Source organism: Amblyomma americanum, chromosome 2, assembly GCF_052857255.1.
Source record: "Amblyomma americanum isolate KBUSLIRL-KWMA chromosome 2, ASM5285725v1, whole genome shotgun sequence".
NCBI classification, from domain to species: Eukaryota; Metazoa; Arthropoda; class Arachnida; order Ixodida; family Ixodidae; genus Amblyomma; species Amblyomma americanum.
Window position 1 is genome coordinate 17,867,052 of NC_135498.1, and position 19,965 is coordinate 17,887,016.

A 19,965-nucleotide genomic window follows, 5' to 3' on the forward strand; every position below is an offset into this window, starting at 1 on the left:
GTAAGTTTTACGCTTGTTTCAGAGCACATGGAACGTCATTTCATATTTGAGCCCCAATGAAAGATATTGACCGCCGCCCGTATATGTTATGAGCTATGTGTGAATTGAAATTATGTTGAGCCTGCTTAGTGTCACATTTTGGAGAGATTAATATAAAAGAGGGATGCGGAGTGTTTCTGCTAATTAATCGGTGGTCTAAAATGGCCGCTGAGTGGGCTTGAGACCACTCAATCCCAAGTTGGTCACTCAAGCACCCGTTGACGTCAGTCTAGAAGATTCAAGACATTCAGTCTCCAGGTTATGAATGACGGAATTTGTAAAGAATTGTAAAAGGGCCTAATTAGTAAGCTGTCCACCTCCGGGCAGGCCCACACGACCAGAAAGACCCTCGTTAGCCATTCTGTTTAAATACGTTGCAGATATATGTTTGCATAAATTTCATTTCGTTGCATTTAATTGTGCTGAGCATATCGAACGCTAGTCTTAACGCAGCAGAGTTCTGCAGTCTAGATCAAGAGAACGGAAAAGTGGGCGAGTTGGTGCGGATTCATATTTAGCAGCATGAAAAAGGAAGACTACAACGTAGACGAAAGAAATGAGTGAGCCCATATGACGCTGCTGCAGCCGCCGCGGTGGATCAGTGGTTATGGCGCTCGGCTGGTGACTTGAAAGACGCGGGTTCGATCCCTGCCACGGCGGTCGAATTTCTGTGGAGGCAGAATTCTAGACGCCCGTGCGCTGTGCGATGTCAGTGCACGTTAATGAACCCCAGGTGGTCGAAATTTCCGGAGCCCTTCACTATGCCGTCCCTCATAGCCTGAGTCGCTTTGGTACGTTGAATCCTCATAAGCCATAAATCATATGGAGCTGTAGGAGGCCGGAAACAGCATCTTTCTGAGGCTGAGGCTACACCATCATCCACTTCCAAACGGTGATCGCGGAATCATCATTCTTGGTCCGCACGCTACGGGTTAGAGCCGAGTGACGGGAAAACAAGTATCTATTTTTAAATCACGTTTTGTCATCAATAAATTCATCTTTTGCTGACGAACAGACATCAGCACAAAAACAAAGAACCAAACAATCGATTTTTTACTAATAGCAAGAATTGTAAGGAGGTTGTGCTCATTGTCCTTTTAACAGAACCGTATCATTCGCCCGTAAAAAGCGGATGCAATTTTTCTCCTTTCTGTAGTGTTTAAGCAGGGCAGGAAACATTTCTCCAAGTGGGCGGGCTCTTACTGACCCTTCTCCTCTGTGCATGCCCCCATGTGGAGACGCAGAGGGGGAGCGCTGCTAGCGCTGCAGCCCAGCGATCATTGCTGGCGACCGGCACAGCGCCAGCGCTGTCTCTCTGGCGTCGCGTCAGCGTCGTGCCTCCGCCCCCGAGACCCGCCCCGGGGGTGTCGCCGCGGTGTCCCCGCTCTACGAGCGTCGCGGCGACACGATGGGCGTCCTGCGCCCTCGCGGGGTGCGACGCGCACGCGCCGTGCGTCGCCACTTGCCCAGCTCGGGCCCAAGGGGGGCTGGGCTCCGCTCGGGGCGACCCGGGGCTTCGCGGCAGAAAGGCGACCCTCTCTCCCTCCTTCTCGCTTCTGTCGTGCCACTTGCCGTTTTCCTGGCTCGCTCTGTCCGAGCATTCATTCTGGCGTTCCTAGGGGAAAAAGTGACGCTACATTTTCGCATCCAAAGCAATACGTGAACTGTGAGGCACCCTTTTGTCTCATTTGAATCACCTCATCAGAAACTTGTTAAGTGATCCATTGCACGTCTTTATCAAGTAAATTCGTAAAGATTGATAATGATGCTTCATTCGTTGATTGATTCTTGGGGGGAAATGGCAGCTCGCATGAAGGGCTACATGACGCAGGCTGTGCTTTGGCATAGACGAGGCGGGCTCTAAGACCCATTTCCCAGAGATTTCACCTCACAGCAGCCAAGCACCAGGCCCGGGGAAGGCTTGCAGCCATTGTATAACCGGTGAGTAGCCTACAGCAATGGGAATTGAACAGCGCACCTCCAGAATACGAGGCAGGTACACGAACCACTTGGCCACAGTGTGCGGTAAACGTATAAAAGGAATTCTGTGTGACACGTTACGAAATGCAGTTAAGACTACAGATGTCATTTAGGCGAGGCTTATGCCCTCCAACTGTATATGGCGTATATGGTATGCGAGGCTTAATGTCAAGAAACAGTACATTGGCCACGACGGAAGCTGTATTAGAAGGCTCTGGATTAATTTAGATCAACTGGGGTCTTTAACTTGTGCTAAAGTCACACAGCACACGGGCGGTGATCATGAAGAAATTTGGAAGTTCGGGAAAGTACACCCTGCCTAGCAGGCAGTACTGATAAAAGCGCGTCAGTTATTTCGCATTTTCATGCTATCACTTATGATTTGAGAGCAGGATGGAGACTTAATTCAAAATATTATTTTTCACCCTCCATCGCGCGGCTTTTTATACAGGATGTGTAAACAAGGTCAAAGATATGCTACTTAAGGTAGGAAATATCGCAACAGATTCCTTAAGCGTGTTGAAGAGGTCTGCTTCACTACCGCGGGGTGCATCGCATACTAATCAAACGGGTAGGTGTTTAAACGGCAGAATAAAAGGGCACTTGTAGAACAGAAGTAAACATATTCCCAGTCCTTTTGGTTTTCATTGCAGGGGCAGCGGTTAAGAGCAGCAGTTTAAAAGGCTCCCGCTCTTCGCATTATTGTTGCGCAACCTACATGCAAACTTTCATAAAAAGTAGAGGTCTAAAGCCGGGCATGATCTTGCGTGATCGTTCCCTCTCTTTCTTTATCAGCAAAATAACTTCTTTACCTGGTGGAAAGAGCATAACGTGTGAATATAGGGGCTATACTTCGTGTTTTGCAGCGAGAGCTGTTAAAACCACGTTTCCCGGTTGCGAGGCGTCGTCGTCGGCGGCGGCGTAAAACCGCGCCCCACACATTGGTCCGCACGCGTTGCCGTCATGCATCATGTTACTGCAACGCGCTTCGCTAAGTGGTGTGAACACAGTGACGTCATCAGCGACTCTCAAGCTACGTCATAACGAATAGGGAATATCACGTCCACCTCCGCACACCGCTGACGCTGAAGCTCGCATTACAGAATGGCAGCCGCTATTTCGCTTCGCTTGTAATTTTATTTCTTTCCTTTTTGTCTATCGCTTGTTAGGTGACATTTATTATACGCGAACAAGCCACAAATATCCAGTTGTTAGTGCGATTTGTCCATGCCAGCTCTGAAACTTTTTTTCCCGTCCGGCATTTAGCGCTGCTTTGTGAAGACTATACTGCACGTCGTAGTGAAGGGCTCCAAATTGTAATTCGAGCACACAGAGATCTTTAACGGCCACCCAGATCTCAGTACTCAAACGTTTTTGTATTTTAGCTTGATCGAAATTCGGCTGGCGTGACGGGAACCAAATCTGCTAGCATAGTAGAGCGCCGTAATTACAGTACTATATCGCGGCATGCAAGGCCGAGGTTACTCAGTTGGCTTTGAACTGCGTGTATATATAGCCACAGTACGAACCCATCCAGTGGCGCCGTACCACGGCCGAACTGTTTTAGCAGGAAACTCAAGCGAAGAAGATGGCAAACCTCTAGCCCCCTCGAATGCCCAAGTCATGGCAAGTCCCAGCTAGAACAGTCCGGCCGTGGCACGGCGCTCCTGCACAAGCGACGTCCCTTCTCTTACTGCTTCTCATTGCTGCGGCACCGAGTCGGTGCCCTTCAGAGAGGGGGAGTAATGCCACAGTACGAACCCATACAGTGGCGCCGTACCGCGGCCGAACTATTTTAGCTTTGACTTGCCGTGCCTTGGGCATTCGAGGGGCTAGAGTATTGTCATCTTCCTCGCTCGAGCTCCCTGCTGTCTCATCACACGCAACGAACTTGAAAGGTCGTGGGAGACGCGACTAGCCCTGCAGGACCTGAGAAGCCAGCAGGCAACCTTGGACCAAGCCGAACGAGCCGCTAGAGCCAGTGGGGCCCTGGAATAGGAGCTTCACCCGCAAGAACCCCCGTCTGCTATTTCAATACAAATGTTTATTCCTCCTCCTCCTCCTGCTGTCTTGCACTCTCAGCACGTCTAAATAAACCTGTTCTATGTGCCTCGACCGTTTCTCGGTGACAATATGAAAAATTTAAACCACAGTTTAGATGTGTAAATTGTTTCAGATATGTCGTGAATTTATTCAGCTTGTTGTCCGGTCAAAGCCGAGGTTGCTGTTTTCTTTGGTCTCCGGGCATATATGGCCACTTTCCACCATGGTTTAATTGTGTAAATAGCTTCAAAAATATCTTGCTTTTACTGAGCTTGCTGCCTATTCCTCTTTGGCCCCTTTAATCCCACTAACTCACCGAAGCTATAAAACTAGGGCCAGGAATCAGCCGTTTACTCCAACACTAAACAAACAAAAAAAAAACATTTGATGAACAGACGACCAATTGAAATAGCCGTTCAAGAGGCAGACAGAACGGCCAGAATCCCTCACAGAAACTGTCTTGACGAAAATCGGGCGTCTCAACAGACATGTAGCATCACATGCACAAGCTTCGGTAACACTGTGCAAGGAACGATCACGCCAAGAAAGGACATTCGCTCAGAAATTTGGGAAGCTGAGTCCTAGATGCCGCGTTCGTGGCGCCTTGAAGACTTGCGAGCTACCGTGGACATCATATATTTCTTCGCCTGTAATGTTAAGGCGTGCATTGATCCCTACGCAGTCGAAAGAGAAACTGCTAAGAAAAGATCAGATATATTTTATTTCTTGCAAAACACTGAGTCATATGTCACTATAGCTATTCAGTGAAGCAAAAAAAAAGAAAACTTCAAAACATTGTTGTGCAATTCAAAACAGTGTGCACACAACGATAAATACCTTGTTTACGCGTATGTTGTGCGTTTGGATTTAAAGCTTATTCATCTTGAGAAAAACCTTTATAAAATCTTTTCTTGCCGAGAAAACTGGTGTGAAAGTAACCACGAAGCGTTCCGACCTGCTTCCTCCGCTTTCAGCCTTCTCGAGCAGTTAGGGAGGGTTAATGACCACTTTTTTTCTGTACTCTCCAAGGTTTCGATCTGCTAGGCAAAGGTTCGAGGAAGAGCAGTATGTGACCTATGGTTGCGTTTGTCATTTCTACATGAGATGTATGGGCCACCTAAAGAAGACAGTCTCATGAAGAACCTTATGCACATGAAGTCTAAACACAAAGGAGAAAAAGAGAGTAAGCTGTCCTTTGACACACTCCGGTTTATATAAACCGGCAGTGAAATTTAGCTGGTTTATCATCATGGTGAAGATGATGATAATCTACTAGGTGGCGTTGGTGGTGCTGGTGGGTCAGGGTTCTTTAATCCTACCAGTCCGGACGCTTCAAATCAAAATCTAGGTATGTCCGGTGGTCAGTTTCCGGTTGTTAGCAAGTGGCGACGCCATCTGTCAGCTATGGACAGTGAGCTATCAGTGGAGCCCTGCAGCTTTCTTGTTCCTCCTCTATGTCCGTGTTTTGGACCTTTTGGACAGCGTTGAGAAGCGCCTCTGAATCCTGTAGGTGGCGTGACAGTCCGCCAAAATTGGCGCGCCAGGGTGCCTATTTTTCACGCATAGCTCCCTTCCCTGGACGACTAAGACCAAGCTGCCAAATAAAGTGATCTCTCTCTCTCTGGGTAGTTTTGCAACTGTCGTGAGTAAAGAACTGCGCTGCTGGCGTTGGTGGCGGCGATCGAAATGAAGGTGGTCACAATGGTGGCAATGATGGTTATAATGGTGAACAGTAGTGCGTTCACCAGCGGTGGTACCGATGCGACGGTCTTGTGGTAGAGCATCCTCATCGCATTCGGGAAGTGCCGGGTTCGATCCCCAGTGCAGTGCCGCCGGGTACCCACCGGTTTTCCAATGGGTACAAGATTTCCCCCGGCCTGGTGCTCGGCTCTTCTGGGGGTGAAATGCTTGGGAAAAGGGTCTTCGACCACACCGTTCGTTTGTCGATTCGCCTTGTAGGCTGATAGACAAGCATATATAGGCGGATCGATTAGCGTATGATAGTCAATCTGTTACCATCCGGAAGTGATTCTCAGTTTCGTTTCTAGTATGTACAAGTATAAATGTTTACGCTTCGCGTACTCTAAGCACGCTGTCCTCCGGCTTCCTGTCCACTACACAGAGAATGTAAGTGAATGAACAACACACAGGACCAACCTCAGCCGCACGAACATAACCGTCGCCGCCTATCGGAGTACGCACATCCGTGGCGACCCGCGGAGTACATACGCATCGCCAGCCCGGGCCAGCCGGACGCGTTTGTCGGGGCAGCGGCTTTGGGACACGCACCAGGGATCCCGCTGAAAAGCAGGATCCCCGGAGTGAGCGCATTCCTCGCAGGCGCCGCAGAAGCCGACCGGCGTCAAATTGCCCAGAGGGGGGTATGTGGAAGAGGAGCCCCATCTCCTTCTTCTTCTTTTCCGATGCTCTTCACGCTCGACGCTCAATCGGCGCCGCAGCGGACGCAATCGTCGCGGAATTTCGCTCGCCCACGCCGCAAACGTTTCTGGAAAACCTGCTCGCGGCGCGCGTGTGTTCGGCTGAGCGGCGCGAAGAGGAGGGAAGATGGAGCGTATGCGAGAAACCACCGCTCGTGTGTTTCTTCTTTTTTCTTTTTCCTATCGTTCATCCTCCGGCTTCTGGCGTTTTCGTGTTTGTCCTTCGCGGCCTGCCTGCCTGCCTGCCCGTCTGTCTGTCAGTCCCTAGGTTTGTATACACCTCTGAATGCGTATAGCACTGGAGGCCAGTTCGACACGTAATCTGTCCGCGGGAAAAACGGCAACGCCGGAGGAAACTGGTCCGGTTTTCCTGAAAGCAGCGGTGGAGCGAGCCTATACAGCTAGCTACGCTTTCTGAATGAAGGGCCTTCGTCGCCGTGTGTAGGAGCCGCCGCCGCTACAGATGCTTACTGGAGGCGATGAATGGAAGAAGTCGCCGCGTGTTACGCGTGGATACGCGCCCGCTGTTATCCACGCCACAGGGTAAAGGACCGCCCAGGAACGCTCGGTGGTCTGGGAGCCGCCGACACGGACTGATCGCTCGTTGCCGCTAGCGCCGGACTCGACCGCGCATGCGTGGGGACCAGTGCGGCGCCTCAATCTGGTAACAAGGAAAAGAATTCCGTGTACCCGCTCCAAAATTTCTTCGTCTTTGCCCGCTGCGAACTGGACGTATAGGCTCGGGTGTCGTTATCTCGGACGAAACTGAAGTGAGGTAACTTCCGAGGACGTAAATTGAGTGAAAGTAGTACCGGTTATGTAGTTCATTACACTATCAGTGTGAGGAATTCATGCACTAGAACATGAAATCGGAGCTGTGTCTTAGCAACGGCGTTGAAAGTTGAGCAGGAAGTGCTCACTGATTGAAGCACTGGTGGCATCCGTTTCAACCAGAGTTACACATGGCAAAGCCTTTTATCTACTCAGTATGCCGTCCGCTTAAAACAATTGTTCGGCTTCTAGTACGATCTGGGAAAGTAAAAAAAAATATTAATGCCACAACAAGGCAAAGGTCTATGCAGCTTTCCTGTGCATAACATATTCCTTTTATTATTCACTTTTATTCTGGTAACGGCTGTTCACCATGAAAAAAGAAATAGTGAAGTGCTTATGTTCTGCTGCTAACGTGTTAAACGCAGGGAAATGCTTCACTGGACTGCTGGATGCCTTCTAATTCTGGTTAAAGCCTGTAGTATAGCCTGTATAGTGCAATCTCGCTCGCACAACGATCGCAACGGGCGCACGGTAACGTGCGCCTGGCGCCACTCAAGGCTCATGGGGAACGACTGTGGTCACGGGTGTTCCGTGACCTTATCGCGGTAAAGTGACCTTGAATCCGTAATTTATGACGTCACTGTCAACATTCGATCACGTGACAGCGTACTGTCCAACGGTGCAGCTGCGCTCCGGAAATGCTCCCCATAGCACTTTTATCAGCTAGTCTTAACGCAAGCTGATTACGAGAATTTATTTCCTTCGTTTTCGCCATAAAGCGCATCTATACTGGGGAATCGCTATTTCCTGGATTAGGTGTTTGGGCCAGTTAATTAGCGGTGTTCTGGGTCTCTGTCGTCGCCCCTTCCTTAATTTTATTTGCGCTGTAACACAAGTTCAAATGAACCAACTAGCCCAACAAGCGGCCGTTCAAGCAGAAATAAATTGACAAATAAATACACACTTCTTGAATAACGCGTAGGTCTTACATGCAGCCGGCTTTGCCTGCGCTCAACTTACTATTTATTTGTGTGTGTGTGTGTGTGTGTGTGTGCGTGGGGGGGGGGGGGTCTTTGCGATCCCGCGAAGTCGTTGGATGCTTTCCTTGGAGAGGAGCCTGACGGATGTCAGCATTATTCTCAGTACTGTTGAACTGCTTGCCTGACATGGATCATCTGTATGTTGCAGTGCTGCTAAAATTCCCCTCACTGCCTTTTAACTGCTTGTTCATTTTCGCACAGCGCGCGTATTGTTTTCCCCCCCTTCCTGTTCTCTTGCAAACAATAGCGCAGTTACTTCTGCTACGATGAGCCGCTGGGCAGCTTCAGTTGTCTTATTCTTAGCGCTTTGGCACCTTTTCAAACCTCCACTACATACTTCGTCGAGTCCAGCCATTTCACGCCGCTTGAAGACCTGCGCGGACTTCCCACAATTCTCTCGCTAATAGCTGGCTCTTTGGCTTTCCCGCAATATTAGAACGCTTGCAGAAAAGACAACTTGTCAGGAGCGTTATGTGTGTGTGTGTGTGTGTGTGTGTGTGTGTGTGTGTGTGTGTGTGTGTGTGTGTGTGTGTGTGTGTGTGTGTGTGTGTGTGTGTGTGTGTGTGTGTGTGTGTGTGTGTGTGTGTGTGTGTGTGTGTGTGTGTGCGCGCGCGCGTTCGTGCGTGCGTGCGTGCGTGCGCGCGCGCGCGCGTGTGTGTGTGTGTGTGTGTGTGTGTGTGTGTGTGTGTGTGTGTGTGTGTGTGTGTGTGTGTGTGTGTGTGTGTTTTAGAGGCGGTAAGGCAAACAAGAAAGATGTAGAGAAAAGGAAATACTTGATAGAAACTGTTTGCAGTAAAAATCCCATGCACCGCGCACGCTGCTATTGTGATGGATGGTAGTCAGTCAATCAATGCTATTGCTCGTGACTATGTTTTACTTACGTCCAAGATATAAATGTTCAAGAGTGAGTGGTAAATGGCCTGGTAATCTGTCCAGTCGCATTGAACAGAGCCGCTGTGACGACAGGCCAGCGATGGTGACAAGGCAGTTTCGTATGAACATGACGCAAATGTTATAGTGTGGTGTGCTGGCAGTGAAACTAGTATTGCGATATTTCGTAGCAGCTACTCTCGTGGAAAATATTATCGTTTCTCCGTCAAAGTGCGGCAGCGAGGCGGTTGCGGAGGGGTTATACAAAGTCATGGCAGCGACGGGAAACGAAAACACCTTACAGCGTGTCGTGTGAGTGCCATATTGCAGGTGCATTCCCACTTGTGAGTCGCAAAGGGGAGCGACCGTCTGTGATCTTCAACCAAGGAGTGGGCCGACGCTGCCGACGTTCACACTGGCCAGCGCCACCTGCCAGTCGCTTTCCCGAATAGTTTCGTTGGAAGAATAGTTGTCGGTGCTCTGTGTTGCCGGCAACGAGAAGCAGGGTGCAGAGTAAGCTTCCGCCCACTCCCTAGGTGCCGCTGATTGGTTTAGCGGCTAGTGACTCCGGGTCGCAAGGCTGCAAAATCGAGCAGCATGCGACCATCCTGCGTATGTCGTTTTTGTAACTAACCGGCCGCACAACGTCTGTGACTCGCAAGTGCGAATGCGCGTTAGAGCCAATTTTGCAACAGTTGTTATTGCGCTTTTGTTTTCCTCCTCCTCTTACGTGCATGGTCCTCCCCCCTTCTCCGTCAGCAGCAGTGAGAGGGTCAAGAGCCAGGGCTGTGCTGCAGCTTCGTGTCCACGTTGGGTCTCCCTCCCCCAAACCCCTCTCCCGACTAGAAACGGCGGGGGAACCGCGCTCCTTCGCCGGCGCTGCGGCCGGCGGAGCGCGCTCTTCGACGCGTCCGAGGAGGAAGCCGGCCACCGCCGCTTCGGAGATCAATCAGCGCAGGTCCCGCTGCTGTCGACCGAGTTCTCGCGGCGCCAGCGCCAGGCGGCGTCGTCGGCGGCGCCGGCGTCCGACGCGCGTGTCGCGGCAGGCGCATGCGTGGCTCGCCCGAGCAGCTTTCCCGCAGCGGCGGCGGCCGAAGGGAAGCGCGTGTCTCCCCTCGCCCGCCCGGCGCTCACTTCGCCACAACGTCTCCGACGTCGCGCCGAAGGCGTGGCGTGACGTCAGGACCGCACGTGACGCCCCAGGCGGCACCCCCCACGCCACCCCTGGCTCTCCGTGAACGTCGTCCCCCCCTCCCCCCTCCTCCGCTGTCGGCCCCCTAGTCGGTCGTCGTCGCCGGCCAATCGGAGGACACGTCGTAACGCCGACGGCGACACGACCGCGGGTCGCTCGGCGCCCTGTCGACAGGACAGAAACCACGAGGCCGCCGCATCCTCCGGGACGCCGGAAGTCGCGGGCACGCGTGCTCGCTCGTACTCGTGCTCCGGCGAGTGCCTTCGTGTCGTCGAGGGGACATGTCGCCGAGGCCTCCTTCCCTCTGACTGTGACGACATGATGTCGATCATGTGACACTCGAATGGCCAGCGTGTGGCGACGCTTTGGTGGTTTCTGTGAGCGCTGTTTCTACGGGAAGCAGGACCGGTCACGAGTGCTTCGGTGCTGACTGCGGTGATCGCGCGCTTCCGAAATTTGACACGGCAGCGGCGAACTGTGCGTACCGGTTTCGTTGTGTCCCGAGTGCTATGCTGACGCACCCTTGGCTCCAGTTCCTGCAGCCACCCCTGCTCCAGTCGCTACATGCATCGCCAGCCGTTTCAACCGCTGCAGCCAATGGTGAGTTGCCGTCATCTGAATCGTATCGGCTATTTTTAGACACCTGACAATGAATCTGATGCACTGAATTGCGACTGTGGTTGTGTTCGCTAGGTTATGGATATATAGTTATGTCCAGAGGAACAGAGGGAGACCTTGAAGCCGCGTGTAACGGCTAAGGCTCAGTGCTGCTCTTCGACGAGGCGCACTTCAAAGTGTCGGAAGCATGCGAAGTTAATTTACAATGTCATGAAGCTATTCCTGGGGAGCGCCCCATTCGGATCTTAAAAAGGTGACACAGATAAATGTTCTTTAAACAAAATTAAAGCAAGAAAACAGCATGATTTCCGGTAGCGCTTGAAACATTAAAAGAAAGAAAGAATAACGGTACTCCAGAGCACTAAGGAGTAGAAATCGCCCATTACCCTGAGGTCATTGGCTTTCTTCGAGTGCACGGAAATGAGAATATGAGGACCGAAAGCTGCGTGGCATGCGTGTTCCGCTATTGGGCGGTGATAGAGATAGCGGTCGGAAATGCGCTTAGTTTAGTTTCTCGGGGCTGCAGCTCGATACCTAGTGCGACCGGTCATGTTTACTTATTTGTTTGTTTTTTCGATCGCGGCGAGTTGACGTTGAACGGAACTTGGCTTTTGTAAAAAAGTCAGCGCCTCTATTTGGCCGTAGTCGCCATTTGTGATGCTCATTACTCGTATAACAGCACTGGTTAGTCTCGAAAAGGTTGTTCCGCTCCTACTGATATGGCACTGACATCCGTGGTTAGCCAACATCCAACAGGGTATCGGCGACAAGCGTTGCCAACATTCCCGGCCCACAACCTTATTTCACATAAGCTGATACGGAAATTGCCGGAATCGCTGATTAACATCGGCATATCTGTATTTCCTACTGTATCCGAGGTCTTCAAAGACAGGTTGTTTACAGTATAAAATGTGCTTTGGTTATCGTGAGGACAAAATAAGTGGCGACGACATTTGATTAAGGTAGAATCTGAAATTAGTTGTCACGTGCTTTCAAAGCCATTTCGCAGTGTTTATTTACGAAGTAGAAAACAAAGCTGAAAACATAAGTAACCCTCAAGCAGATGCAAAAAATCGCGATTTATTGATAAAAATTAGGTAATTTATGAGCGAAATTTTTGCGATTGGTTTAGGGCTTCAGTACGCTGTTGCGTCGTTAAGGGCTAAATGAACAAAAATGACGATAAAATACCTCGCATATTAAGAAAGCACTTCTAGCTTACACTGTCTAGAACTTGTAGTTAGAATCGAGAAAGTGTGCCCGCATCTCTTTTCTGAATGGCGAATATCACCCAATTAATAAAGTGTGAATACTCTGTGCAGCACCACGTTTTATTTTTGGGTCACGCGATGGTCAGGTCGTCATGCAGATTTAAGAAGTTCACATGAAAAGTTCCTTACAGAAAGTTCTTTTTTCTAATAATCTATTTCAGTTTGAATGGGACTTTTTTAGTCTTGCAACTAGAATCCGATACTGCGAAGACCACCCGTGCCTCTGCAGTTCAGTGCTGAAAAGATGTTTGAATAGAAGACTCCTTTAATGCAACATGTTAGCTTTTCGCCTGTGGGGTGTTCGCTTCCTTTTTGGAAATGAAGCTCAATACAAATTCAAACAACCTGTGAGTGCACTGTGACTTTCACAGTAAAGCTAGCACACATTCTGCAACTCGTCTCCTGTTTCTGCTTTTTCGCGCTGAGAAAGGGTACATAGCCAACCGTATGCTTGCGCCATTGGCCTCCTCTCTCAATTATCTCTCCTCCTCTGTGTGTGGCATGAACATTTCATTTCCTGCTCATGGTGCAGTTTTATAGGCGCGAATTATTTTCAGCAGCTCGAACAAGCTAACAGGGGTGCACTAGCCTGGCGACGTCATGCCCATTTCATGAGTGCGCTGTTTTTTATCCAATTTTTCAGCAGCAAAGTGTAGACTTCTGGAGTTGTAACTTTGCATTCCCAGTGGTACTTGCGGCAGCATAAGTGCGTCTTTTTTTCGTTTTGTTTGCTTTTGAACGCATCGATAGTAATGCGGCATGAAAAGTGCAATTAATGATACCATACTGCCCGACTCCGGGTGCTAAATTTTTGGTGCGTTGACAATGTACACCGTGCACTAGGCATTAACACTCACACCACATACAGAAATGCAATGCATTGTTTGCGAAGCATATGTAACGAAAAAGTTGCATTGGCGGATAGCTTTGCTGGAAGTTGAACGATGACACATGTAGACTGTACTTGCTCTGTATTACCACCGAAAGTTAAGGCCGGGTGGCCGTGCGTAGTCAGGCTGTCAGAAGACAGCTTTTATTAGGGCACCCTGCCATCATGCGCTGCATAGTGGCGAAAGGGGCTTTATTATTATCAGTAAGTACAAGGACTGAGAAACTTGTTCCATTATAATATGAATAGAGTGGTGAAAACTACGTTTTGTTCCGACCCCTCTAACGTGTACTCCGTCCACGTTTTCTTGTGTTATGTTTTTCTGTATCGGCGATTTTCGCGAAGTAGACGCCATGCGGCGGTGGCGCCGGGAACTAATCTAAGAAGTATCTGCGCGAGCGGAACCGTAGCGTTTGCTTCGTTGCGAGCACTTCGCCTGCACGTTCAGACGTTGCTGTCAGAGTTTTCATGTGGGAGTGTATCTTAGGGACGCTGTAACACGAATGAATGTTTGCAGGCTAAGGAGATAGGAGAGTGGCTAAGGTTCACTGTGGGAGTTATCCGCTACGTGCCAGCAATACACAGAGAGCAAGGGAACACGTTTTCCCTCTGTAGTGGAACGCTTTCAGGACCATGACAGCGCAGTCTTGTCTGGCAGCGAGCTATATTTCTAAATAGATGATTTGCCTGCAATGCAAAGGCCTATGTAAACACACGGCGCTGTAGTTTTGTGAGTGACAGTGCACCTAATGACGCTTTGTTTTCCGCGGAACGAAGGGTGGGGTGATGTAATTTCATGCGAATTCCATTTCATTCTGAATCTTTTTGCACTTTATTCTTTGTATTTATTGCTTGTTTCCATCCTTTGATTACAAATAAGGTCCACTCTTGCCCACCACTAGAAATCGGTATTCACATTTATTTTCGTATATGCAGGAATTAGAACGCGTTCAAAAAAATTTATGAGCACGAAGGGCGCAACTGTATCTGTTAAAACTCAAGCTAGTATGGTTGGAAATTTTTCTAGCTTTTTTTTTTCTGTCCTGCCCCAAAATGGCTAGCTCTTCATTACCTGTAGTGCTAAATTAAAAAAACTGCGCTTCCAGTTTTATCATTTACTAATTGCACAAGTGTCTCCGTCGTCGGTGTCACACCTTAAGTTCTTTCCAAAGCGCGCGCAGATTATCTTACGCTTCCACGTCTCTAGAACGAAAGACTGGCTGCCACGATGTCGCCGGCATTGACAAACAAACAAGCCCAACTCTACCTACACTCTAAACAGGAATGTGTAAAAATGGAGTAACTTGTCTTCTTGAGCATTCGCTTTTATAAAAAGGGAGTTCTCTAGAGGACAGCTTACTCCTTTCTTACTCCCATATAGGCGTATTCATGTTTAGAGCGATAGGTTGACAAGGAAAGGAGTCCTCAGTAACGCGCTGCCATACTGGATTACTTAAGGCGCCCCATATATAGGCTGTGAAAATCGCCAATATGCTCAGTAACGAATACTAGTGCAGTTATCAGGCTGGCCTTCGAGTTTTCCTTAACATATATCTGCTACTCTTGAACGCTGGCCCTGTCAAACTGCAAAACGTGTTTACTGTACGAAACTTAGTTTGGTTTGAGCCCACTGCATAAAGGCAAAGGCCACTCGAAATGATTTTCTGTTGCTCCTGTTCTGAGTTGGCAACAGGGACACAATACCCGGGAATATTTGAGCATCACTCCACTATATTTTCTGTCATCTCTATTGACAAAATAGAGCTGAAAGAGAAGAGAAAAGAGAATTACTCTCTACTTCAAAACTCGGAAAAGTTGTTATATATATATATATATATATATATATATATATATATATATATATATATATATATATATATATATATATATATATATATATATATATATATATATATATATATATATATTTGCGCCGAAGCTGCGATCACAACCTTTTAGTGTAGATGATTTTTCTTATTCAGGGGTTCTATTCTCAGGAAGTACATATGGAAATGTTACTAAGACACCTTTTCTGGACTTCATATATCATTAGGCGCTCCGCCGTTTGCTCCTCATGAATTGCAGGCACCATGTCCTTGCTCTGACATGCTGACAAATGCATAGAATTTAAGCCATCGTTTTTGGCGCATAGGATTTCAAATTATTCACATGCCACGCGCTATATTATGTGAACAAAAAACCAAGAATTCGTGTGTGCGTGTAAACTGGGAAATAACCAAAAGCCATGTTTAAAAGAAAGCCTTGACGGAGCGGAAGCTTACCTTCATTTCGAGAATCTAGAGGCGGTTAAGGGGAGTCTGTATGTAAATTTCTGCGGTAAAATTATTTCCGAAATTGCAGCCACTTCTCGGTCACTGCAATTTTTGTGCGCTGTAGCACTTATAGTGGCCATTCCTCGCGTTTAGTCATTGTGTGCTTGTCTGTTTGTCTGAAGCCGGTTTTGTGACCGACTGCTCACCTGCCCACGGTGTCAGGTGGCAGGCAACTCGTGAGAGGCTGCTGGCGAAGGGCAACCTGGATCGCAACCCAACCCAAGCAACCCAAGGTCCACCGATCGCAGCACCTGCGACAGGGGAGCATCGCTTGACAGCTGCGCCACTGCACCAAAAGTGGCAGGGAGATTCCCAGGGATCTATGAATGTAGAGAATGACCAATTCCGCATATATGGACACCAACCCATTATCGCTATCCGAACAACTTCCATTCGTGAACACTGGATCTGAACACCGGAACCGAAGGGAAAGCCGAACTGCTAGCGCACCTAATTCGCATTTGCCCTTGCTAGGCAAATCGAGCATCACATTTTCTTTAGTTGTTCGCGGAATCTTCCCATAAAACAAATCGGAGCAAGTCACTCATGGCTATATGGTCTGTTTTCTTCACCCTCTAAATAATAATTGCAATAAATTCCCTTTCCACTGTGACCTTGGGCAGGCACTTATCCAAGGGAGGCCCGAGCCCCTTCCGAAATCCAGCTCATCACTCCCCCCTCCCGTTTGCCCCGCTCAGCACAGAAAATTACCTTCAGCCCCTTCTACAAAAACCGCTCACTACGCGCCTGCCTTGGAGACTTCTACAGTATTCACTATTAATAAGTACAGACGCGGCGAGGGTCATAAGTACTGTACGAAACGCGTACTCATTAGAGTGTGCGCGAGGCGTGTTCCGTTTGATGAATATGCCAGAAAACGAATGCTCTCGTCACGACTGTTTCACATTGTCAATTATGCGTGGCGGTCGCGTTGCCCGCCTATGCTTACGGCTCACTAACTGTCTTTCTTCTGTATAGTGGTGGCTTGTACAGGAGACCTCCTGTGGAGGTTCATCGGGCTTATGCGCGAATAAGAATCTGAAGTTTCATGGTCGCTATGCTTCATAGGCCTGATCATTTGAAGAGGTGAGTGAGTGAGTGAGTGAGTGAGTGAGTGAGTGAGTGAGTGAGTGAGTGAGTGAGTGAGTGAGTGAGTGAGTGAGTGAGTGAGTGAGTGAGTGAGTGAGTGAGTGAGTGAGTGAGTGAGTGAGTGAGTGAGTGAGTGAGTGAGTGAGTGAGTGAGTGAGTGAGTGAGTGAGTGAGTGAGTGAGTGAGTGAGTGAGTGAAGCTTCGATCGGATCGGAGCACCGGTTTGCAAGGCGCGGCAGGGCTAGACCCATGGGTGAGCAAGTGAGCGAAGCTTGAGTTTGAAGCACCAGATTGCAAGGCACAGGTGAGTGCGTGAGTGACAAAATTTATTCGAGCAAGACATCGTTATTCCAGGGTGCTGCTTCCTTGCAAGCCAGCTGCATCCAATATTGAGCTCTGTGGGGTGCTGGAATGCCAATCGTTTGGGCTGAAACCGCACGCCTTACGCAAGTTGCATATTGGACCTGTAATGTGAAACAAGCACTCACGCTTTTTCTAGTAAATAAGCCTCACCGAACAGAACACAGCGATCTCCGCCCACAAGCGGACAGCAGAGTGCAGCCCATTGTAAGAGGAGACTCCTGCGGGGCACAGATGACGTCTTGGCCTGCCTTGCCTGACAGCGCCGGAGGAAAAAAAAACATACAGTCCTCCTGGTGGGAGATACAGGCAAGTTGTGCTTGCAAGATGCTCGATATATTCCGTATGCTGTCTCTTCCACGAACCTTTTCAACTTGAAGTATTGATGCCTGTCAACAGCAAAATGCGATCTCAGCCGGGGAAAGGTCAATGCTAGCTCTAGTTAATTTCTCTTCGAAGGACAGAAGTCTGTTATTTAAAAGTGTTAATCAACCTGGCTTGTATTTCCTCTTCAAGAGCTTATATCTTAGTGTTCTTGCATGGCGTTTCAGTTTTCCATTTCGAGTTTCATTCCTTGCATATTGTCACGGAAGACAATATAGTGCATTCATGTGCTAAACAAAACGTTGAAGTCGTTGGGGGCAGGTAGTCTTCGTATATGTCCAGGACACTTTAAATGCTGTCCCCAGGTCGCAACAATACGGACATGGACCAAACTGTTAGTTGACAAGAAAGGCGCAAAGGGGCGGTACGTAGGGGGCTGGCTTTTTCTTCAAACTAAATGGATGGAGTTACTTTCCTTCGATTCGTCAAGGGCATTTTTGAAAAGCACCAGACTTTAATGTCGCCGACTTCGCACCCTGGAGGCCGACGATGATTTCAAAGTTTGTTCCGAAGAAGACCCCAGCAGCATTTAGCACGCATAACAGGCGTTTTACCAAATTGTGGCGAATGTTCAGCGCTCGCTGTTCAACCTGTCACAGTTAATGCGCTACCGTTTCAGTGTGCACTCCTTACTCCATCATCACTCCATCTCTCTTTGATCCCTCCCTGGCAAGAGTTGCGAGTGCATTCTCTGCAACCCTACAGGCAGCCCTTCGCGAAACGCTCGGAGGACAATCGAGGCGGTGTGATTTGCTGCTCGCTGACACCTGTTTCGCGCTGTCCATATACGGCATCGGGGCTCAGGCGCTGACGCGTTGATACGCAGCGCGTGAGCCATTCTTCCTAGCGCTGGGGCATTGCGAGTGCGCCTCGAATGCGTGAGCTACGCGGTATATATGGCCGCTCAAATCCTAGTCCAGAAGCACCGACCGAGTAGCTCGCAGACAGATCGTGCGTAGGCCGACGCAGGCACGACTCTCGCCCGAGCGAAGCGTATACACGCACGTCGTCACTTCGTGCCCCGCAGGCGTTTTTTCCGACGCTCTCGCTGTCACGTTCCGTGACAGAGACGCATAAAATCTCCGGCCGCCGCACAAAGGCGCGCTTCGGCCTTGCGAGCGGGCTGCTCGGTTTCAAGACGTGTTTGTCGATAGTCCGGCTGCTGTGCGCGCCGGCCGGCAGCGGCGCTGACTCGGGAGAATGATGGGGCGCTTTTGTGGACGGAAACGCTGCGAAGGTGGCGTGCGTCGCTCGATTCTGTCAAATTACGGATTATTTACTGCAGGGAACTGGACAGGCGCGGCGCCAGCGCCGTACTACATTCAAAGAAAGAAAAAAAGAAAGAAAGAAGGAAAGAAATAAAGAAAGCAAAGGAAGGAAAGAAGGAAGGAAAGAAGGAAAGCAAGAAAGGAGGGAGGGAAGCAAGGAAGGAAGGAAAGTAAGAAAGGAGCGAAGGAAAGTAAGAAAGGAGCGAAGGAAGGAAAGAAGGAAAGAAGGGAAGGAAGCAAGGAAGGAAAAGAAGAAAGAAGGAAAGAAAAGGAAAGAAGGAAGTATAGCAAGAAATATCTTAAAGACAAAGATGTGATAACAGATAGATCAAGCTGTGTATAGGAATAAAAGTTAATGAGCCCATATAGCCTGCGCAGATTCTAATCCAGCAGCTTTCCTTTTTTTGAGAGGCGGGGTTTATGGCGTGTTGTGCAGGCTTAATATTTCACGGTGTGGGAATTGTGCAGTGGGCTTGCTAATTGCAGTCTATCATTTAACTCCAATTATCAACAAGGAAATCTGAACTTTCAATCTGAGAGTTCCGAGGACTGGTCGGATGGCGTTGTTTCAACGAAAATCTGTTATTACGACAGCTTCTAAAGCACTAATGGCTGAACTGCTCCGTGAACGTTCACTCGCTTTTGCAAAGGCTAGGGTATCAAACCAAACGTGTGGCGTACTCACAAACGACACTGTCAGCTCTAAATATTTCAGCCACCCTCTTTTTATTTTATTTATCAGGGAAACGCTTTAAATCTGAAGGAACTGAAAAACTGGGTCTTGGTACAGTGGATTTAACTCCCCGAACTTCTTTGTTTTATGATTTCTCGCATCTCAAGCAACAAGAATCACTTCTCATCGGTAATCCTTTGATAGTAATAATAATAATAAATGGTTTTTGGGGCGAGGAAATGACGCAGTATCTGTCTCATATATCGTTGGACACCTGAACCGCGCCGTAAGGGAAGCGATAAAGAAGGGAGAGAAAGAAGAAAGGAAGAAATAGGTGCCGTAGTGGAGGGCTCCGGAATAATTTCGACCACCTGGGGATCTATAACGTGCGCTGACATCGCACAGCACACGGGCGCCTTGGCATTTTGCCTCCATAAGAACGCAGCCGCCGCGGTCGGGTTCGAACCCGGGAACTGCGGATCAGTAGCCGAGCGCCCTAACAACTATAATCCTTTGATAAGCTTCAAAATAAATACTACCTAATTTACACGGGACTGTTCGACAATACAGCCGTCATTGTCACCTTTTGTCAGGCGCGAAGAAACTAACAAATGTACTCGATGGATACTGATATATTTTTGCGGCGCAAAAACAGAAAAAAGGCATTAATAAATATCGACTTAAATTATATGAAACCAAGTGGG

General features: G+C 48.8%; 1 protein-coding gene across 1 annotated transcript in view; it reads left to right on the forward strand.

Moving 5' to 3' along the window:
* The first annotated feature begins 10,505 nt into the window (after window positions 1-10,505).
* LOC144120712 (zinc finger protein basonuclin-1-like) overlaps window positions 10,506-19,965 on the forward strand; it is a 325,073-nt gene continuing 315,613 nt past the window's right edge. The window contains exon 1 of the mRNA XM_077653367.1: window positions 10,506-10,976. Within this exon, the coding sequence (XP_077509493.1) occupies window positions 10,886-10,976 (91 nt within the window). The 5' untranslated portion in view covers window positions 10,506-10,885. The remainder of the gene's footprint in view (window positions 10,977-19,965) is intronic.